At 34.5% G+C, this 16,794-nt stretch overlaps 2 protein-coding genes across 1 annotated transcript in view; one reads left to right on the top strand and one right to left on the bottom strand.

Moving 5' to 3' along the window:
• Positions 1-16,794, bottom strand: part of Erich1 (glutamate-rich 1) — a gene marked incomplete at its 5' end in the record, with an annotated part of 52,793,804 nt that overhangs the window by 42,566,428 nt on the left and 10,210,582 nt on the right.
• Positions 1-16,794, top strand: part of Glra3 (glycine receptor, alpha 3) — a 648,639-nt gene that overhangs the window by 59,426 nt on the left and 572,419 nt on the right. The window contains exon 3 of the mRNA NM_053724.5: positions 870-937. Within this exon, the coding sequence (NP_446176.4) occupies positions 870-937 (68 nt within the window). The remainder of the gene's footprint in view (positions 1-869; positions 938-16,794) is intronic.

Here is a 16,794-nt window from a genome sequence, read left to right as displayed (position 1 = left end):
CATACCCAACCGAGACTGAAGCAGCCAGTTCTGGTGCTTGGTATGTGCCCTGTACTAATAAGAAGAGAAAGCCAAGGCAAAGAGGCCTATCCTCCAAAACATAGAAATTCCTTGATAAAGTAGGTAAGTAGAGGCTTAAGGAACTCAGAAAACTACTGTCCAACAATTCTCACCTGAAAGCTTACAGAAAAGATTGCAGTGACATGAAAACATTGTTAGCTTAGTCATCAACAAAGAATAAAACAAATAATAATAATAATAATAATAATAATAATAATAATGAAAAGTAAAAAGTATGGATGGGAGGTAAATGTGTATATGGGACTGGAACAGTAACACCATACATTGTCTAGCTAAAATATAAATATAATTACGTGGTATTCCTAATATTCAACAAGATTTTAGGAGTCAGTTAGAGACAGAAAAACATCCCCTGGAAAAGAACAATAGAATGTCTCTGAAGTAACTCATAGACTATATTTATTAGACAGTCACAAAACCACTACAAATTTCAGATTAAAGGAAGTAGACTCCATCTTTTCCTTTCCTTCTTGCCTTACAGAGCCTGAGAGCAACCAGAATTGGTTCCACTTGGTCTTTGTGGAGTATGAAAATAGACTTTTACATATATTCAATCACATGCATTTTCTATATTCATTAGAATAAATTTTACATACTAGCTATTGTCACTGTTCAAAGGATATAATGAACCTTGAGGTTTTACATCCAGATTTCCAGAGTAACTGCCTTTGGTGTTGCACATCTATGAACAAATAAAGAATACCTAAATGGAAAGCACAGAATTACTTGAAAATATTTTAAGTGAGCATCTATCAGCTTTTATGATGTTTTTCTCTCTTTTTTATTAGGTCCTCCAGTTAATGTCACATGCAACATATTCATAAACAGCTTTGGCTCCATCGCAGAGACGACTATGGTAAGCCCATCCACCCTGTATCAAGTTTCATACTGGGTTAATTTGCAATTACATTAGCGAGAATTTACCACTTAATTTTATGGAATGAGATTTTGATAAATGAAATTAGTGGAATGACTAAATTGCTCTAAACTGTAAATAATGATAGCTGTCTAGAAATGTCCACCTAACTGGAGAATTAAAAAATTACAAATAATATTGGAACTTCCTAATTCAACCCTATACTATTAAATTCCTATTTTAAATTAAAACTTTACCAGATTATTTATTTCCAGTGCACATTAATAGTCACGGTATGCATACAAGTAAATACCTTGATATTTAATTACTCTGCATGCTTACAGTCTACTTATACCAATATTTATGTATCTTCCTAAATTCATTTTTCAAGTGAAAAAAGTGCTTTCCCAAATAATAATAAAGATTTATAGTAGACACTGGTTGTAGAGGTACAGGCCTTTAATTCCAGTTACTTAGAGTCTGAGGCAAGAAGATCACAGGTTCAAATGCTATGTGGCATCCGGAGTGAATTGCAGGCTGCCCTAGGAAATGTAATGAAATGCTATCAAAATGAAAGAAATAAGTAAATGAAAAATACAGCTGGTGAGATCCTGCTTCATGTCAGTGCTAATCCTGGCACTGAAGACTTAGGCTCAGAACTCTACCAAAATCAAAACCAACCCAAAACTAAAATAACCTACAAATCTATAACTGTTGTATATTTTACATTTATAACTGTGGCTCCATTTTTAGATTGCAATCTAAGAGAACCATAGAAATTTGTTAATAAGGCCCTAGAAGAGAAAGCTAATCATTATAGATCAGCTTTGTTTGTATTACTTTTTATTAATGTAAAATATTGTGTTTTATTTTCTTGTTTGATCTATAACATTAACAGAGAAGATTAGCTGATATACCAAGACAAAAATATGTCATTGAACTCCTGAGGAACTGGAAAATTACTAAACAGCCAACATTTAAAAACAAGTGTTATATGATTCTTTCAGTACCTAGTTATACTGCTTTCTTAAACTTTCAAGAATAAAATCGTATTAGTATCCCAGGTAGTCTTAAATCAACTATGATATAAAATACTTGAAAATTATCTTTTTTAAATCTATTATCAGAAAATTCCAATCGTTTATACATTTCAGACCAATATAATAATGAAATTTCTTATGAAATATATCTGATTTGTAAGTGATAGACTGTGAGATTCTTTTTCTTTCAGTTGTTTAGATTTTATACACAAAGGAAATGAATTCATCTCCAGAGAAGGAGCACTTTAGCTACCATTTCCGTCAAATAGATGCAATATTTCCCATTAAACAAAATCTCCATGGTCCCCTCAAATACAATATAGTTATAAGAAAAGCATTATTGAAAAATAATGTGATTCAAACTTTTAGCATGATAAAGGTTTGTAGTCACCTTTAATATAGCATATAAATCCATGTATATTAATGTAGCACAGATAATGTTATTTTTTATATAAGCACAGTGTCAAGAGTCTATCTTCAAAGTAACTGCAGTTGTTTCAGACTAGCATATTCTCAACTCACACTGCTCTCTAGCTCTAACTCAGTTCCTATATGTATATATGCTTTCTCTAAATCAAACGAATACTACAACCAGCCTTTTCTCGGTGTGCTTCCTGAGCTTATATTTATATTCTCCAAAAAATATCTAATTTCTATTTCTTCTATACTTGGATTGCAATCCTAAAATCCTGGAATTGCATTTCCTTTTATTTCTCCTGTGCAAGATTGCTTCTAGAAAATATCTCTCACAACAGTAGTTGGAAAAGTTAGTGAAGTAAGTTCATAGGAAGTGAACAAAATAGAGGAACTCTGAGAGATGGGTTCCTAGAGATTTCTGTTCTGTATGAAGTGATTCTTCAGTCCATCACTAGCCTACCCTTCATAGCTAACAATATGACTGTGTTGACTAAATTTGTTACTATTCTGTATACTTTTCGCAAATTATAGTAAACTTATTGCCATGGCAGGCATGGCTCACTTTTATGACCTTCTAAGTGCCTAGCAAACATTTTCAGTTCTATGTATGCCCCTCACATTTTGACATTCATGAGCAAACATAAGTAGAGATTAATAAACACCCCAAAGATTAAGTATTCATTAAATATTTTGCATTAGTGTCTTTCTTTTTCTTCTATGTTACTAAATAGGTGAAGCCACTGTTTTCATTCAAATGCTGATGAGATGTTTTAAACATTTCATACTATCAGCCATTATAGCAGAACTATGGTGCTCCCCATTCCATACCTCCTTGCCTGCCACCCTGTCTCCAAGAGGATGTTGCCACTCCCTCACTCCCATGCAGCCAAACATCCCCACTCCCTGGGGCATCAATTCTCTAGAGAGTTCGGCACACATCTTCTCTCACTGAGAACACAAGTCCTCTGCTGTACGTGTCAGGGGCCTCTTATCAGCTTCTACATGCTACCTGGTTAGTGGAGATCCTACTACAAAAGCCTATAATCAACAAAACTGGAAAATCTAGATGAAATGGATGATTTTCTAGACAGATACCATGTATCAAAGTTAAATCAAGAGCAGGTAAACTATATAAACAGGCCTATATGCCCTAAGGAATTAGAAGACATTAAAAACTTCCCAAGTTGGGGGGGCACAAAAACAAAAACAGGGCCAGATGTCATAATACCAATATTCCTCACACTATTCCATAAAATAGAAACAAGAGAAACACTACATAATTCATTCTATGAAGCCACAATTACTTTGATACCTAAATCAAAAAAGGACCCAACTAAAAACAAGGGGGGAACTTTAGACTAATTTCCCTTATGAATGTCAATGTAAAAATACTCAATAAAATTCTTGCAAACTGAATCCAAGAACACATCGAAACAATGATCCACCATGATTGAATAGGCTTCATCCTAGAGATTCAAGGTTGGATCAATATACGAAAATCCGTTAATGCAATCCACTATATAAACAAACTCAAAAATATCACGTGATCATCTCATTAGATACTAAAAAAGCATTTGACAAAATACAACATCTCTTCATGTTGTAAGTATTGGAGAGATAAATAATTCAAGGCCCATACCTAAACATAATAAAAGCTATATACAGCAAACCAACAGCCAATATCAAATTAAATGGAGAGGTACCTGAAGCAATCCCACTGAAATCAGCATTCTTTCCCAACCTATTGTATATAGTACTCAAAGTTCTAGCTAGAGCAATTAGAAAACAACGGGAGAAGAAGGGGATATAAATTGGAAATGAAGAAGTTTAGCTGTCATTATTTTCAGATGATATGATAGGGTATATAAGCAATCCCAAAAAGTTCTAGAAAACTTCTATAGCTGAAAAACAACTTCAGCAATGTGGCTGGATATAAAATATACTCAAATAAATCAGAAGCCTTCCTTTATACAAATAACAAATGGACTGAGAAAGAAATTAGTGAAATAACACCCTTCAACATAGCCACAAAAAATATAAAATATCTTGGGGTAACTCAAGCATTTGAAAGATCTGTATGACAATAGCTTCAAGTCTCAAGAAAGAAATTGAAGAAGACCTGAGAAAATGGAAAGATATCCCATGCTTATGGATTAGTAGAATGAACATTTTTACTATGTTCATTCTACTAAAATCAATCTACAAATTCAACACAATCATCATCAAAATCCCAACACAATTCTTCAAAAATATGGAAAGAGCAATTCTCAAATTGATCTGGAAAAATATCTAGAATTCTGAAAAAAGAGTTTTGTGTGAGTCACCATCCCTGACTTCAAGCTATACTACAAAGCAATAGTGATAAAAACTACATAATATTGGTACAGAGAGAGACACGTTGATTAATGGAATAGAATTGAAGACCCGGAAATAACCACATACTTAACAAACACTTGATCTTGACAAAAAAGCCAAAAATATACAATGAAAAAAAAAGAAAACGTTTTCAATAAATGGTGCTTGTTTAACGTAGTCTGTATGTAGGAAAGGGAAAACAGAAACATATTTGTCACCTTGCACAAAGCTCAAGTCCAAGTGGATCAAGGACCTCAACATAAAACCAGATACAATGAATCGAAGAGAAAAGAAAGTGGGAAAAAGCCTTGAACTCATTGGCATAGGCAAAAATTTCCTAAACAGAACTCCAATGGTTCAGGCTCTAGAATCAGGAATTGATAAATGGGACCTCATGAAACTCGAAAGCTTCTGTAAGACAAAGAGCATAGCCAATATGACAAATAGGCAACCTACAGATTGGGAAAAATATCCTCACTAACCCCATATCTGATAAAGGGCTAATATCCAATATATATATATATATATATATATATATATATATATATATATAATTCAAGAGGCTAATCACCAAAGATGAAAAATGGGGTATAGAAGTAAACATCAGAGGAATCTCACAGGGATGCTAAGCTCTTAAAGAAATGTTCGAACTCTTCAATGATCAGGGAGCTTTATGTTTAACTAAAGGTGTTTATGTAGTTTTTTAGATATGTATCTATAGCAGTATATGAAATTGATATATCGTCTTAAAAACCTAGCAAGAAAACAATTGACATCTATCTTTTGACACGTGTTAGAGAACAAGAAATTTCTCTCATGTGGTGAAAATCAGTATTCACTCTTTAAACATATTTTTTTGGCAACACTGAAAGAGTAAATATATTTTACAAAGTAAAAAGGAAAACTAAGGTTCTGTTTAGACAGCTTCTCATGTGCATTTCTATGCATTCATGTATAACAAAGATTTGAAGAAAATTATGAAGTCATTGTATTGTCAGAGAACTGTCAAATGGTTCAATGTTTCATTTTTTTAAACAAAAGCCAGGTTCAATATTTTTCCTGATATAAGTATGTACTTGTAGAAATTACTTTAGATCATCTAGCAATTAGACTGTTCAAGTCTTTAAAAGCAATATGGCAAAAAATTACACACATGTTAAAGGATCTTTAAACTATTGATTCTTTTAAAACATTTTCATCAAATAATTTTAGATATACCAAGATTCATAGGTAATAAGAACTAATAAGCTCATCACCATATTATAAAATTGAATGTAACAGACTAATCATAGTTATTTACTTCAGTCTAAAGAATACTTAAAGAAAGCATTTCATGTCAATAAATCAGTCAAAAAATCAGTTTCATGGTGTTTTTATGAAAATATAAATCAAATGATTATACAGAACTATGCACAAATTTTATTTTCTTTGCTCAAGTTTATGTTTTTGGAGATTACCCAAACTTACATATAAATTATGTTATTTAATTTTCCGTGTGTGTGTGTGTGTGTGTGTGTGTGTGTGTGTGTGTTTGAAAGTATTTTAATGTTTGATTATATGTGACAAAATATACATACATATTTATACACGGGTTTCCAAAATAACTGTCCTATACTACTGTTAAGAGCCCATAATTTTGAAGAAGAGCAAGTCAGGTGCACAGGAGATTTTGGAGGGAGGAAAGGGAAGGGAAGAATCAAGTGCTTATTCTGATATATTCAGGATTTTGGACAATTTTAGCCCAATTGTCATCAAAGAGAATTCATTCAGCAATGGATGGAAACAGAGGCAGAGACCCATAGCCAAAGAAGGATTGCAGTAGTCAGAGGGGTCAAGGACACCACAAGGATAATAACAGGATCATAGGGACTGAGAGAGAATGGATAACCAAGGAGACTGCATGGCTCTGATCCACACCTTCTGCAGATATGTTGTAGTCTATAACTTGGTATTCTTATGGGAGTCATAAAATTAGAAGCAGGTGCTGTCTCTGACTATATTGCCTGCTTTTGGGTCCCATGTTTTTCATACTAGTTTGCCTTTTTCAGGCTTAATAGGAGTGGAAGTGCCTAACACTACTACAACTTGATATGCCATGCTTGGTTGATATCTCTGGGAGGCTTTCCCTCTTCTGAAGAGAGGAGTAGATGGGGGGCATAGTGACTTGGAGAAGAGAAAAGAAGGGAAACTATGACAAGTATGTAAAATAATGATAATAATAATGATAACAACAAAATAACAATAAAGAAAATATATAATCTCAATAAATCTCAATAAATAAAACATTTTTATTTTTATTAAATTATTTTATTTATTTACACTTATTTATTTATTTTCACTTCTTGATTCCCTCTCCCTGAATTCTTCACCCCAATCCTTCTCCCCACACCCTCTGAGAAGGTGCTGCTCCATTTGCCCACCCACCCCCACCAGCATCCGTCATCCCTGGGGCATCAAGTTTCTACAGGATTCAGTGCATCTTCTTGCAGTGAGGTCAGACAAGGCAGTCCTCTGCTACACATGTATCCAGGGCCACAGACCAGCCCACATATGCCCCTTGGTTGGTGGCTTAGTCTCTGGGAGCCCTGAGAGGCATGGGTTAATTGACACTGTTGCTCTTTCTATGAGGTTCCAATGCCCCTCAGCTTCCCCTGATTCTTCCATAGGGGCCCCGAACTTAATTCAATGGATGGCTGAATGTATCTGCATTTGTCTCAGTCAGCTTCTGGTAGAGCCTCTCAGAGGACAGCCATGCCAGGCTCCAGCCTGCAAGCACAATGTGGTGTCAGCAATAGTGTCAGAGTTTGGTGTGGGCACACGCGATGGATCCCAAGTTGGGCCGGTCACTGAGTGGCCTTGCTTTCAGTCTCTGCTCTATTTTTGTCCCTGCATTTCCTTTAGAGAGGAACAATTCTGGGTCAAAAAATTTGAAGAAGGGTGGGTGGCCCCTGCCGCAACTGGGGGCCATATCTATCTACTTGAGGTTGTCTCTTCAGGTTCCATCTCCCCACTGTTTGGTATTTTTGGCTAATGTCGTCCCAACTGGGTCCTGGTGGCCTCTCACATCCCAGATTTCTGGAACTTCTAGAGGTTCCCTGTGCCCCTCATCTCACACTGCTGCATGTTTTGATTCATTATCCTGGTCCTCTGGTGTTCTCTCCTCGCTCCTCCCATACCCAATCCTGCTCCACTTCTTTTCCTCCCCTTTTCCTCTTCCATCTAAACTCCTCCTGACCTCTGTCTCCCATGATTATTCTGTTCCCCTTCTAAGTGGGTTTGAAGTATCCACACTTGGGCCTTCTTTCAAAAAACTGAACAATACCAAATTTTAAAAATATATAATATGATTTATAGAAACAATAGAAGCATTAAAATTTATACATAAATAAGAATTTATAAAAATTCTGGGTAGAAACTTATCTCTTAATTAGATAAATAATTTTTATACTAAATAAAAATGTGTTAAAATATGAGATATATTTTTGATCTGCATTTTATTTTTTTTATGTTTCCCATAAACATTAATTCCTGAAAACTTGATAACAGAAATAAGATGATATCCCCATTGTTCTGTTAGTGCTCAGAGCCATGGCTTAATGAATGCTTTTGGAGCTAAATCACACAATATAGGTGAATTCCGAATGAAATTAGTTATTTCTCACACTTACATTTCCCCAAACTCCCAGTTTCTATTTTTCCACTTTTTTTAAAATTGAAAATAGATTCTCCTCTTATTTTTGGTCTGAGTCTTCATTTTTTTATTGGATTTTTTAAATTTACATTTCAAATCTTATCTTCTTCCCCAGTTTCCTATACATCATAAACCCCTATCCCATGCCCTCTTCCCCTGCTTCCATGAGGGTCTTCCCTCACCCACCCATCTACCCCTTCCTGTCTCCCAGCCCTGATATTCCCCTACACTGGACCATCAAGCCTTGGCAGGACCAAGGACTTTTCTTCCCATTGGTGCCCAACAAGGCTATCTCTGCTTTTAGTTTTTCCTTGTTTTCAATTTTTATTATTTTACAAATAATTGATTTTTTATTTTAGAAATTAAAACATAATTACACATTTTCCCCTCCTCTCTCTCCTTCGAACCATATCCATGTACACTACTCTCCTACAAATCCATGATCTATATTTTATTGTTATTTTATCTATTTTCCCTAAATATACAGATGCAGCTATCTCAGTGTGCATTATTTTTCTCGTATGTGTATGTCTTACATAAACAATTCGGTTCCTCTGCCCTAAGAACTATTCGTTAGTTTTCTTTCTTCTTTATCTACCACTGGGCCCTCGTGAGATTTCCCCATCCATGTTAGCATCTATTGGTGTCATCCTTGTTAAGGTCTCATTTAGGCATCCATGTTGTTGAGTCTTCATGGATATAGCTTCTCTGACATTTCTAGGAGATGGAATTTCACAGAAATTTCATGTTTTTTGTCTTGCATTTCCCTTACACAAACATTTCATTACTTAAAAATATGCCTTAAAATACATTTTAGGAACCCATTCATTACTAATACAGTAGAATGACTATATTCAGCTCTATGTAATATGTTTTAATTTTAGCAAAAAGCACACAAAAATATTTGTAGAAATTTATCCTGGTGTTAAATAACCTTTGTCTCCAGTAGGCTGAAAGTTTCTGCAATTTCTTCCCAAAGTATGGACATCTAGGGTTAATAGCATGTTAAATTCTACATTATGATAATAATGATTTATGTATTTTTCATATATTGCTCCTTTAACTAAAATTTATTTTTCACACTCTTAAAAGACTAATGGCTTAACATACTTTCTGAAAAAGTCCTAATACAATGATACACATAAACAATAAAAATTAAATATTCAATCCATGAACACAATGACTCTGTTATTTATAATTTCCCACTTACTCTCCCTTTTCAGTTACTCATTAATTAATAATGTTTTAGGCAGCCATATATTTTACATTTATTCTTAGATATTTATATATTTATTAAAGATCTTTTATAAACCATTTTTATTATAGAGTAGTTAATAACTAATGAAATTTTGTAAAAATTATTTGAGTGTGTATGTGCATGTGTATTAAAGTTATATTGATATCTCATCTAATTTTATTTAGAAATGTTGTCATTAAGAAAATAGAAAACATTTAATCCTAGTGAGCATGAGAGAGAACTGGACACCTTATACTCAGTTGTAGGGAATGTAAATTAGTCCAGGTACTAAAGAAATCATTAGGTGACTGCTCAGCAACTAAAACTAAGACACTTTATCACCAAATTCTGTGTACTTACCAGAAGGATTCCAGGTCAGCATGTCACAGATATATAAATCAGTGTTCACTGCAGCACTATATACAAGCGCCAAGTTACAGAATGACCTGAGAAATCTATGTACCAATGTAGAGTGAAAATATATCTGTAAGAAGCTTAGTTAACCTACAAAGAAAACTGAAATTATCTCCTTTCCTTGAAAATAGATATACCTTGAGACTATTGCATCAAGGAAAATAAACCATACTCAGAAAGACTAGTAATGTATATAATCTGTTTTTGAAGATTATTTTTACAAATATTATATTTTGCACATGTATACTGCCACATATAGGAGAAGGTACCCAAAGGAATTAGGTATATCAATGTAAGTTGTAGGAGGAAATGAGAATTAATGTAGTTGAAGTCTATAATATACTTGTATGAAGATATCTATAGAAACCATGACTATGTAAAGTATCTGTGCAATTACTACTTTAAAAATTTGTAGCTCCCTCTTAAAAAGCACATTAAATGTTACTTTCCTATAAAGAATTTTTATCAGACTCAGGTTTTTTTGTTTATTAAGTTTTTTCACAAAACTATTTTATTGTGGATGTATGTGTGTGCACATGTATGCGTGCATGTGCGTTTCTGTGTATATATCTGTGGATGTATATGTGTGTGTCTGAATACCGTTACAGTTATGTGAAGGTCAGAGAACCACTCTCTACAGTAAGTTTTCTCTTTCAACCTCTGCAGTTAGAGATCAACGTGAGCTCCTTATGTTTAGCAATGTCCCTTACCTGCTGAGCCACTGTGACAAGCATGGTGTTAAGAATTTTTTGTTGTTATTGTTTTGTTCCTTTGTAATTGACACTGTGTTTTATCCAGTGATATACCAGGATTGAGTAAAATGACTGTGTGACTTCCCCTTTATTTTGGCAAGATCATAGAATGCATTGATTTCCAAAGAGCAACTCATAATTGAATTCTGCTCTTAACCCTAATTTTAACATAATACACTATGTTTTCTCATATACTTAGAAAAAGTCATTCAGTGCCAATATGACGTATTTCTAAACTAGTTAGAAATGTTTGCTTCCCTAATATTTTTAGGATACTTACTGTAAATCATATTTCTCCACATTATTTATTATGGGCTATCCAAACAGTTCTTTCTATTAAAGCATTTAAGAGTGAGTTCCATTTCTTGACCCCACGTAGGCCTGTTTACACTTTCCTATTCCTCCAGCTTAGCCATAGCTTTCTATGTAAAGAAATAATCCCACTTATAAGATCTTTGTAAATGCCTTTTTTATATTTCTCTTGTGGGTGCCTTGCTGTTTGGGGTCTTTCACATAATTAGTTTAAATAAGTGTTGTTTGCAATGGTTATGCTGAAAATTTTTGCTGCTGTTTGAACTTATGATTAATATTTATCACTTTTATCATTTTATATCTTTATTTTTGTTGTTAACAGACATTCATCTCATGTGTGCCAGGTTCTTATTTATGTCAGAGAGGACATCAGATACCTTAGAACCAGAGTTATAGTTGGCTGGGTACCACTGTATGGGTTTGGGAATCAAACGTGGCTCCTCTACAAGCCCAGCCTGTGCTCTTAGACCCTGAGCTGTTGCTCTAGCCACCCATATCTATCTTCAAAGAAGAATCTTGCCAATTTTTTGTGTCATTGTTTCAAAAAAAACATTCTGCACTGTATCTTCCATATCTAAAACTTTCAGTGATATTCTCACTTCATAGTCTTGTGTTTTAATTCCTTTGATCCCTGAATTTAAGAATTGGCATTGACAAATACATTTCAGAAAATTCATAGTAGTTTTTATCTAATTTACTTGGGTTCTTTACCTCTTTGATTAATTGAAAGTGCATGCTTCAAGTGCAAAGTTATAAAATAGACTTCAATGGAATCATATTGTTCTACTCAGTTTAGGTTTTAATATTTTTCTCTTTCTTTATATATTCTGTTTAAATGTTCTCTGAGATGTGTTTTTGCTGTATCATTATAAAGTGTTATAATGCTCATTATGAATTATCTTCTAAACCCATGCTGTTGCATATTAGCAGATAATTTTCTTGTTCTGGCTGACAAAACACATTTCTCTGCAAATATAGTTTGCTATAATATAGTTGACATGGAAGAATACAGGCTATTTTTTACTCCTGTTATTTCATGTGTTCCTATAGTTCTGAATCCCAATCCCAGTCTTAGGTAAGCGCTCTACCACTGAGCTAAATCCCCAGCCCCAATCCCAGTCTTAAATCAGTGCTTTGGCTGCTGAAATATTTGTTAAATGTTTCATTGTAGAATAAGATGAATTCAGGCTAATAATTTCTAAATGCACTTATCTTTTTCTCATATACCTTCCCATATAGTTTGATACTTCCTGAAGAAGAATTTGGCTTTTACACAATTGATGCAAAGATAATTTCATAGTTTTCTATAAAAAAATATGACCCAAAATAAGAGACTCTACATTGTTTATGGTGTTATATGTGGAGGAGTTCCAGTCGTCTCAGATATGGCAAACATGCCTCTGGCATGTCTTGCTAAAAATTACATAGATTACATTCCTAAAACTAGTTATGCCTATTCCCCTATTTGGCCACTCTGTCCTCCTGAGTCTAATTAACAAGCTCCAACTATTGATGTATTGAAGTCTAGCAACCAAAAGCTGCACTTCCTCTGCCACAATTAACATGCACAATCAAGACAGTCCATCTCAACCTAACCTAATGTGGTTTCCCCTTTTCCATTTATAAACTACCATTTGCTTATGGGTCATGTCTATCTTCTCTCTATCTGGAGGCTATCCTTTGCTCCCCACCCCCACAAGAAAAATATCCCTGTGCCTTCCCCCTCATTCCTTTACCCTTCATCTTTTTCATCTGTCTCCTATTTTTGTTTCTCATTCCCTGCCTTTTATTCCTCCGGAGTCAATAAAATCTTTTGTGTGCTGACAACCAGGTCTTGATGTATCTTGTGAGGGTCTCTTCAACAAGAACACTTTTTAAATCTAAATCATTAAAGAGCAATTACTTATAATTCATTGTAACTTATTTCTCATGACAGTTGGAAAGACATGTACACAATTTAGGAGAAGTCTCTTGTTTTGTCCTTTTGTAACCTTTACTAGAATTGACTGTTTGGTCCTTAGAGTCTGTCACCAATGAGTTAGGTTCCTATAAATACATTTTTACTTTTAAGAGTGTTATAATAGCATTCAGAGAGCAATCCTATGTTACATTTAGGTTCAATAATTCATTACACTTCTTTTAGGAATAGCCTGAAAACATACAGATTGACTTTTAATATTAACATTGGAACTGTTAACATCTTGACCTCACTGCATTACTTTTATAGTAGTAAAGCCACCCTAAGTATACTAATATCTTTGGTCTGGAATACTTTTAATTCCATGCATGAGTAACCAGGGTCAGGCAGCCTGCATGTACTCTGTACTCTCATTTCAAAGCATCAACCAGAAATGGGCTCATTTATGGGAATAGTTGGAGAAAATAGTGTGTGGAATTATTACACACCTTAGTAACCTCCATCAAGTTTATGAATAAATCTCATTTTGATTTATTCATCCACAACACAGGCCTTAACCATCATCTCTCAAAAAAGACACCCTGAAGATCTTTCTTTACTGTTAAATTCCCTGCAAAAAAATATTTAAAAATCCATGATTGTTTAGTGACATATGGTGGTCCTAAACAAACAAATTGTTTAAAAGCATTTTTTTTAATTCCGGGAGAAAACAAAAATGTGCCAAACAAAAGATGCTGATGGCTTAGGAAGGAAATCAATTTCAGACTCTCATCTCTGCGACTCCTCTCCTTTAGAGGACCACTTGTCTACCTAGAGCTTCTTTATGATCTCTAGATTAAAATGTTTATTTCCTCGTTAGATATTTGAAAGGTTTGTGATGGATTCTTTAATGTTAAATGTAACGGCAAAGGCATACATCACTTAATTTAATTCACTTCTCTCTGAATTTGCAATAAAGACCTATGTAAATCTCTTTAGAAGCACATAACTATTATCCACTGGAACAGTTAAACACTTTCTGTTGCCCATCAGATGCCAGGATCTCATGAACAGTTCGAGGGATTCATTTCAAACCGTTTACTTAGAGAAGGTGATATGCTGAAATAATTCACTGCACAATGTCGTTCCTACCTCCAAATAACAAATAGGAACTAAAATTGGAGATCAGGTTCTCTAAAATGATTGGCGACAACCAAAACGTGTTACTTTTATGTCAATTAGTGTTAAGTATTTGGCAAGCAGTTTCCATTGGTCCTCAGCTACTGACAGAATGTAGCTGATACAGAAGGCAAAACTAACCATGAAGCACTGTTGAACCAACCTCCTGACATTTTTCAATGGCTGGGACCTGACAGTTCCAGTCTGTTTACCAAAATATCAATTGGTCTGACTTTGTACCAAAAGGGTTCAAAACAAGCCAGGGAGACAAAAACACAGCTCTGTACTCCTATGTCTTGTAAAAAGCAGCACATATAGAAAAGAGGTTAAAAAGTACTTGTTCCTCAAAGTACCAATAGGAAATGGGAGGCTCATACTGAACAGAGTCTCCCTTTCTTTCTCCCTCTCTCTATCTCTCTGAAAAAACCTTTAGTGCATGGAGATTAGGTTTGCATTCAATGTAAAAGAGAACAGTTTGCTTTAACTCTCTTCAAGGAGGCTTGAAAGCATAACCCTTTCGCTCTATGGAGAACATACAAAATAAGTTCAGTAGCACATTAGTGTTGTAATCTGGAGAATCTTTTATAAATTATTTTTTACTTGTGGAATATTGCCAACCATCCAGATAGTAGCTAAATCATAAGACAAATAATCCTGTCACAAAGGAATATTAAAGGACTCAATCAGCAAAAATGAGCTTCTTAACATATCTATTGATATTAAATAGATACATCAAGTATTCACAAATAATTCACTGGCAACCTTCACTTGTGACCTCATTTACTGTATCAGTTGAATTGAATGTAACATTATTTTTATCTCTGAGACAGGAAATACACCTGGAAATGTGCCACTCTCTTCATTCCCCAGACCTAGGAACAAGAAAGTATTCTTCCCTTTTCTCAATATTGCTCTGACTGTGTCTTTCTTCCTGTTCTTCTCTCTCTCTCTCTCTCTCTCTCTCTCTCTCTCTCTCTCTCTCTCTCTCTCTCTCTCTCTCCTTTACTCACTTTTGTTCTCACAAAGAAACCTTGCTTGAGGAGTCTACCAGAGCTCTTTTCAAACTCCAATCTGAGCCAACATGATAAAGACTTAACCCCACTGCTCTGGTGTAGGTCTTCCTTCGCCTTGGGTTTCGTTTCCACATTCCCCTGCTCTCTACTGCCATTTCTTATGTGCACAGCTCCTCTTGTAATTTCTGCTCACTAATTTTTTTCAATGATAATTTGTTGAATTACAGCATATCAAACATTTTAAATAAACATTTAGAAAACAGCCACGACAGACAAAATCTTCACCTTTAAATGTATTTTACCCTTTATTCTATTGTAAGTAGCTACCAGGATAATTGCTATCCTTTATCCAATGCACCATGAAATTAAAATTATTAATCAATACTTAACAGCAGACATGAAAAGAGAAACAAATACATTTTCCATCTCCTCTTTGCTTTTTTACCTAGGATGATGGTTCCTAAGTGCTATTTTTTTTCATTAAACCTACCTATAGAACCCTTTTACACACTTTTCCCCTTAATTTCCCTCCTTATGAAAATTTAACACTTTATCTACAATGCATATTTATTTATCTATGATGAATATTTCAGAAAGGGATGATTCTTCTCAACCACCAAGAATCACATTTCTGCTCTCTTGAGAATATTTGTCCTTGAAAAATTGAATAATCAAAATTACATATTTGATAATTGTAGTTATTGTTTTGGTGGTCCTGGCACCAAATTCAGTCTTACCATGCTGGGAATATATTCTGTCACTTAGCTCCATTCCCAGCCCCCAGAGTATATATTTATATGGTATTTATGAGTACAGTTAGTACAATTAGTCTATCTGTGTTTAATAATACATAGGATGAGCAAAACAGGAAATAATCTGAGAAAAATGTAACATGGTATTTTTTTCACATATTTGCAAAGTTACTAATACATGAAAGTCAAATTACATTCTGCCTTTTATTATTATAATGATGTATCTGGTCCAGATGTTATTTTTCATACTTTACATGTGTGTATGTATGCAAATAGACATCTGCATTAATTAAAGATACATTCATACTTATCTCAGACTTATTTCCCCTACTGATGAAAGGATTTCATTTATAGTCTGAGATATTTTGTGCTTTTATTTCACTGATCCTAACATTATTGACTCTTATTTTTTCAATATATAGTAAAACTGTTCTCAAAAATTTTCTGCAAACTTCATTCTTCATGGTCCCTCTTAAAATGGCAAATTGGTTGGGTAACGTTTGTTTTAATTGGATATTTTATTTATTTACATTTCAAATGTTATCACCTTACCCAGTTTCCCCTCCAGAAACCCCCCATCGCATCCTCTCTGCCATACTTCTATGAGGGTGCTCCCTCACCCACCCACCCAACCAACCAACCAACCACTCTTGCCTCCCAGCCCTGGAATTCCCCTGTACTGGGACATTAAGCCTTCACAAGACCAAGGGCTTCTCCTCCCATTGATGTCTGCCAAGGCAGTCCTCTCTGCTACATATGCGGCTAAAGCCATGGGTCCCTTCATGTGTACTCTTTGGT

Source organism: Rattus norvegicus, chromosome 16 (assembly GCF_021556685.1).
Source record: "Rattus norvegicus strain SHRSP/BbbUtx chromosome 16, alternate assembly SHRSP_T2T, whole genome shotgun sequence".
Taxonomy (NCBI): Eukaryota; Metazoa; Chordata; class Mammalia; order Rodentia; family Muridae; genus Rattus; species Rattus norvegicus.
The sequence above is the reverse complement of the archived record's forward strand: the minus strand, read 5'-3'. Positions and strand labels throughout refer to the sequence as shown.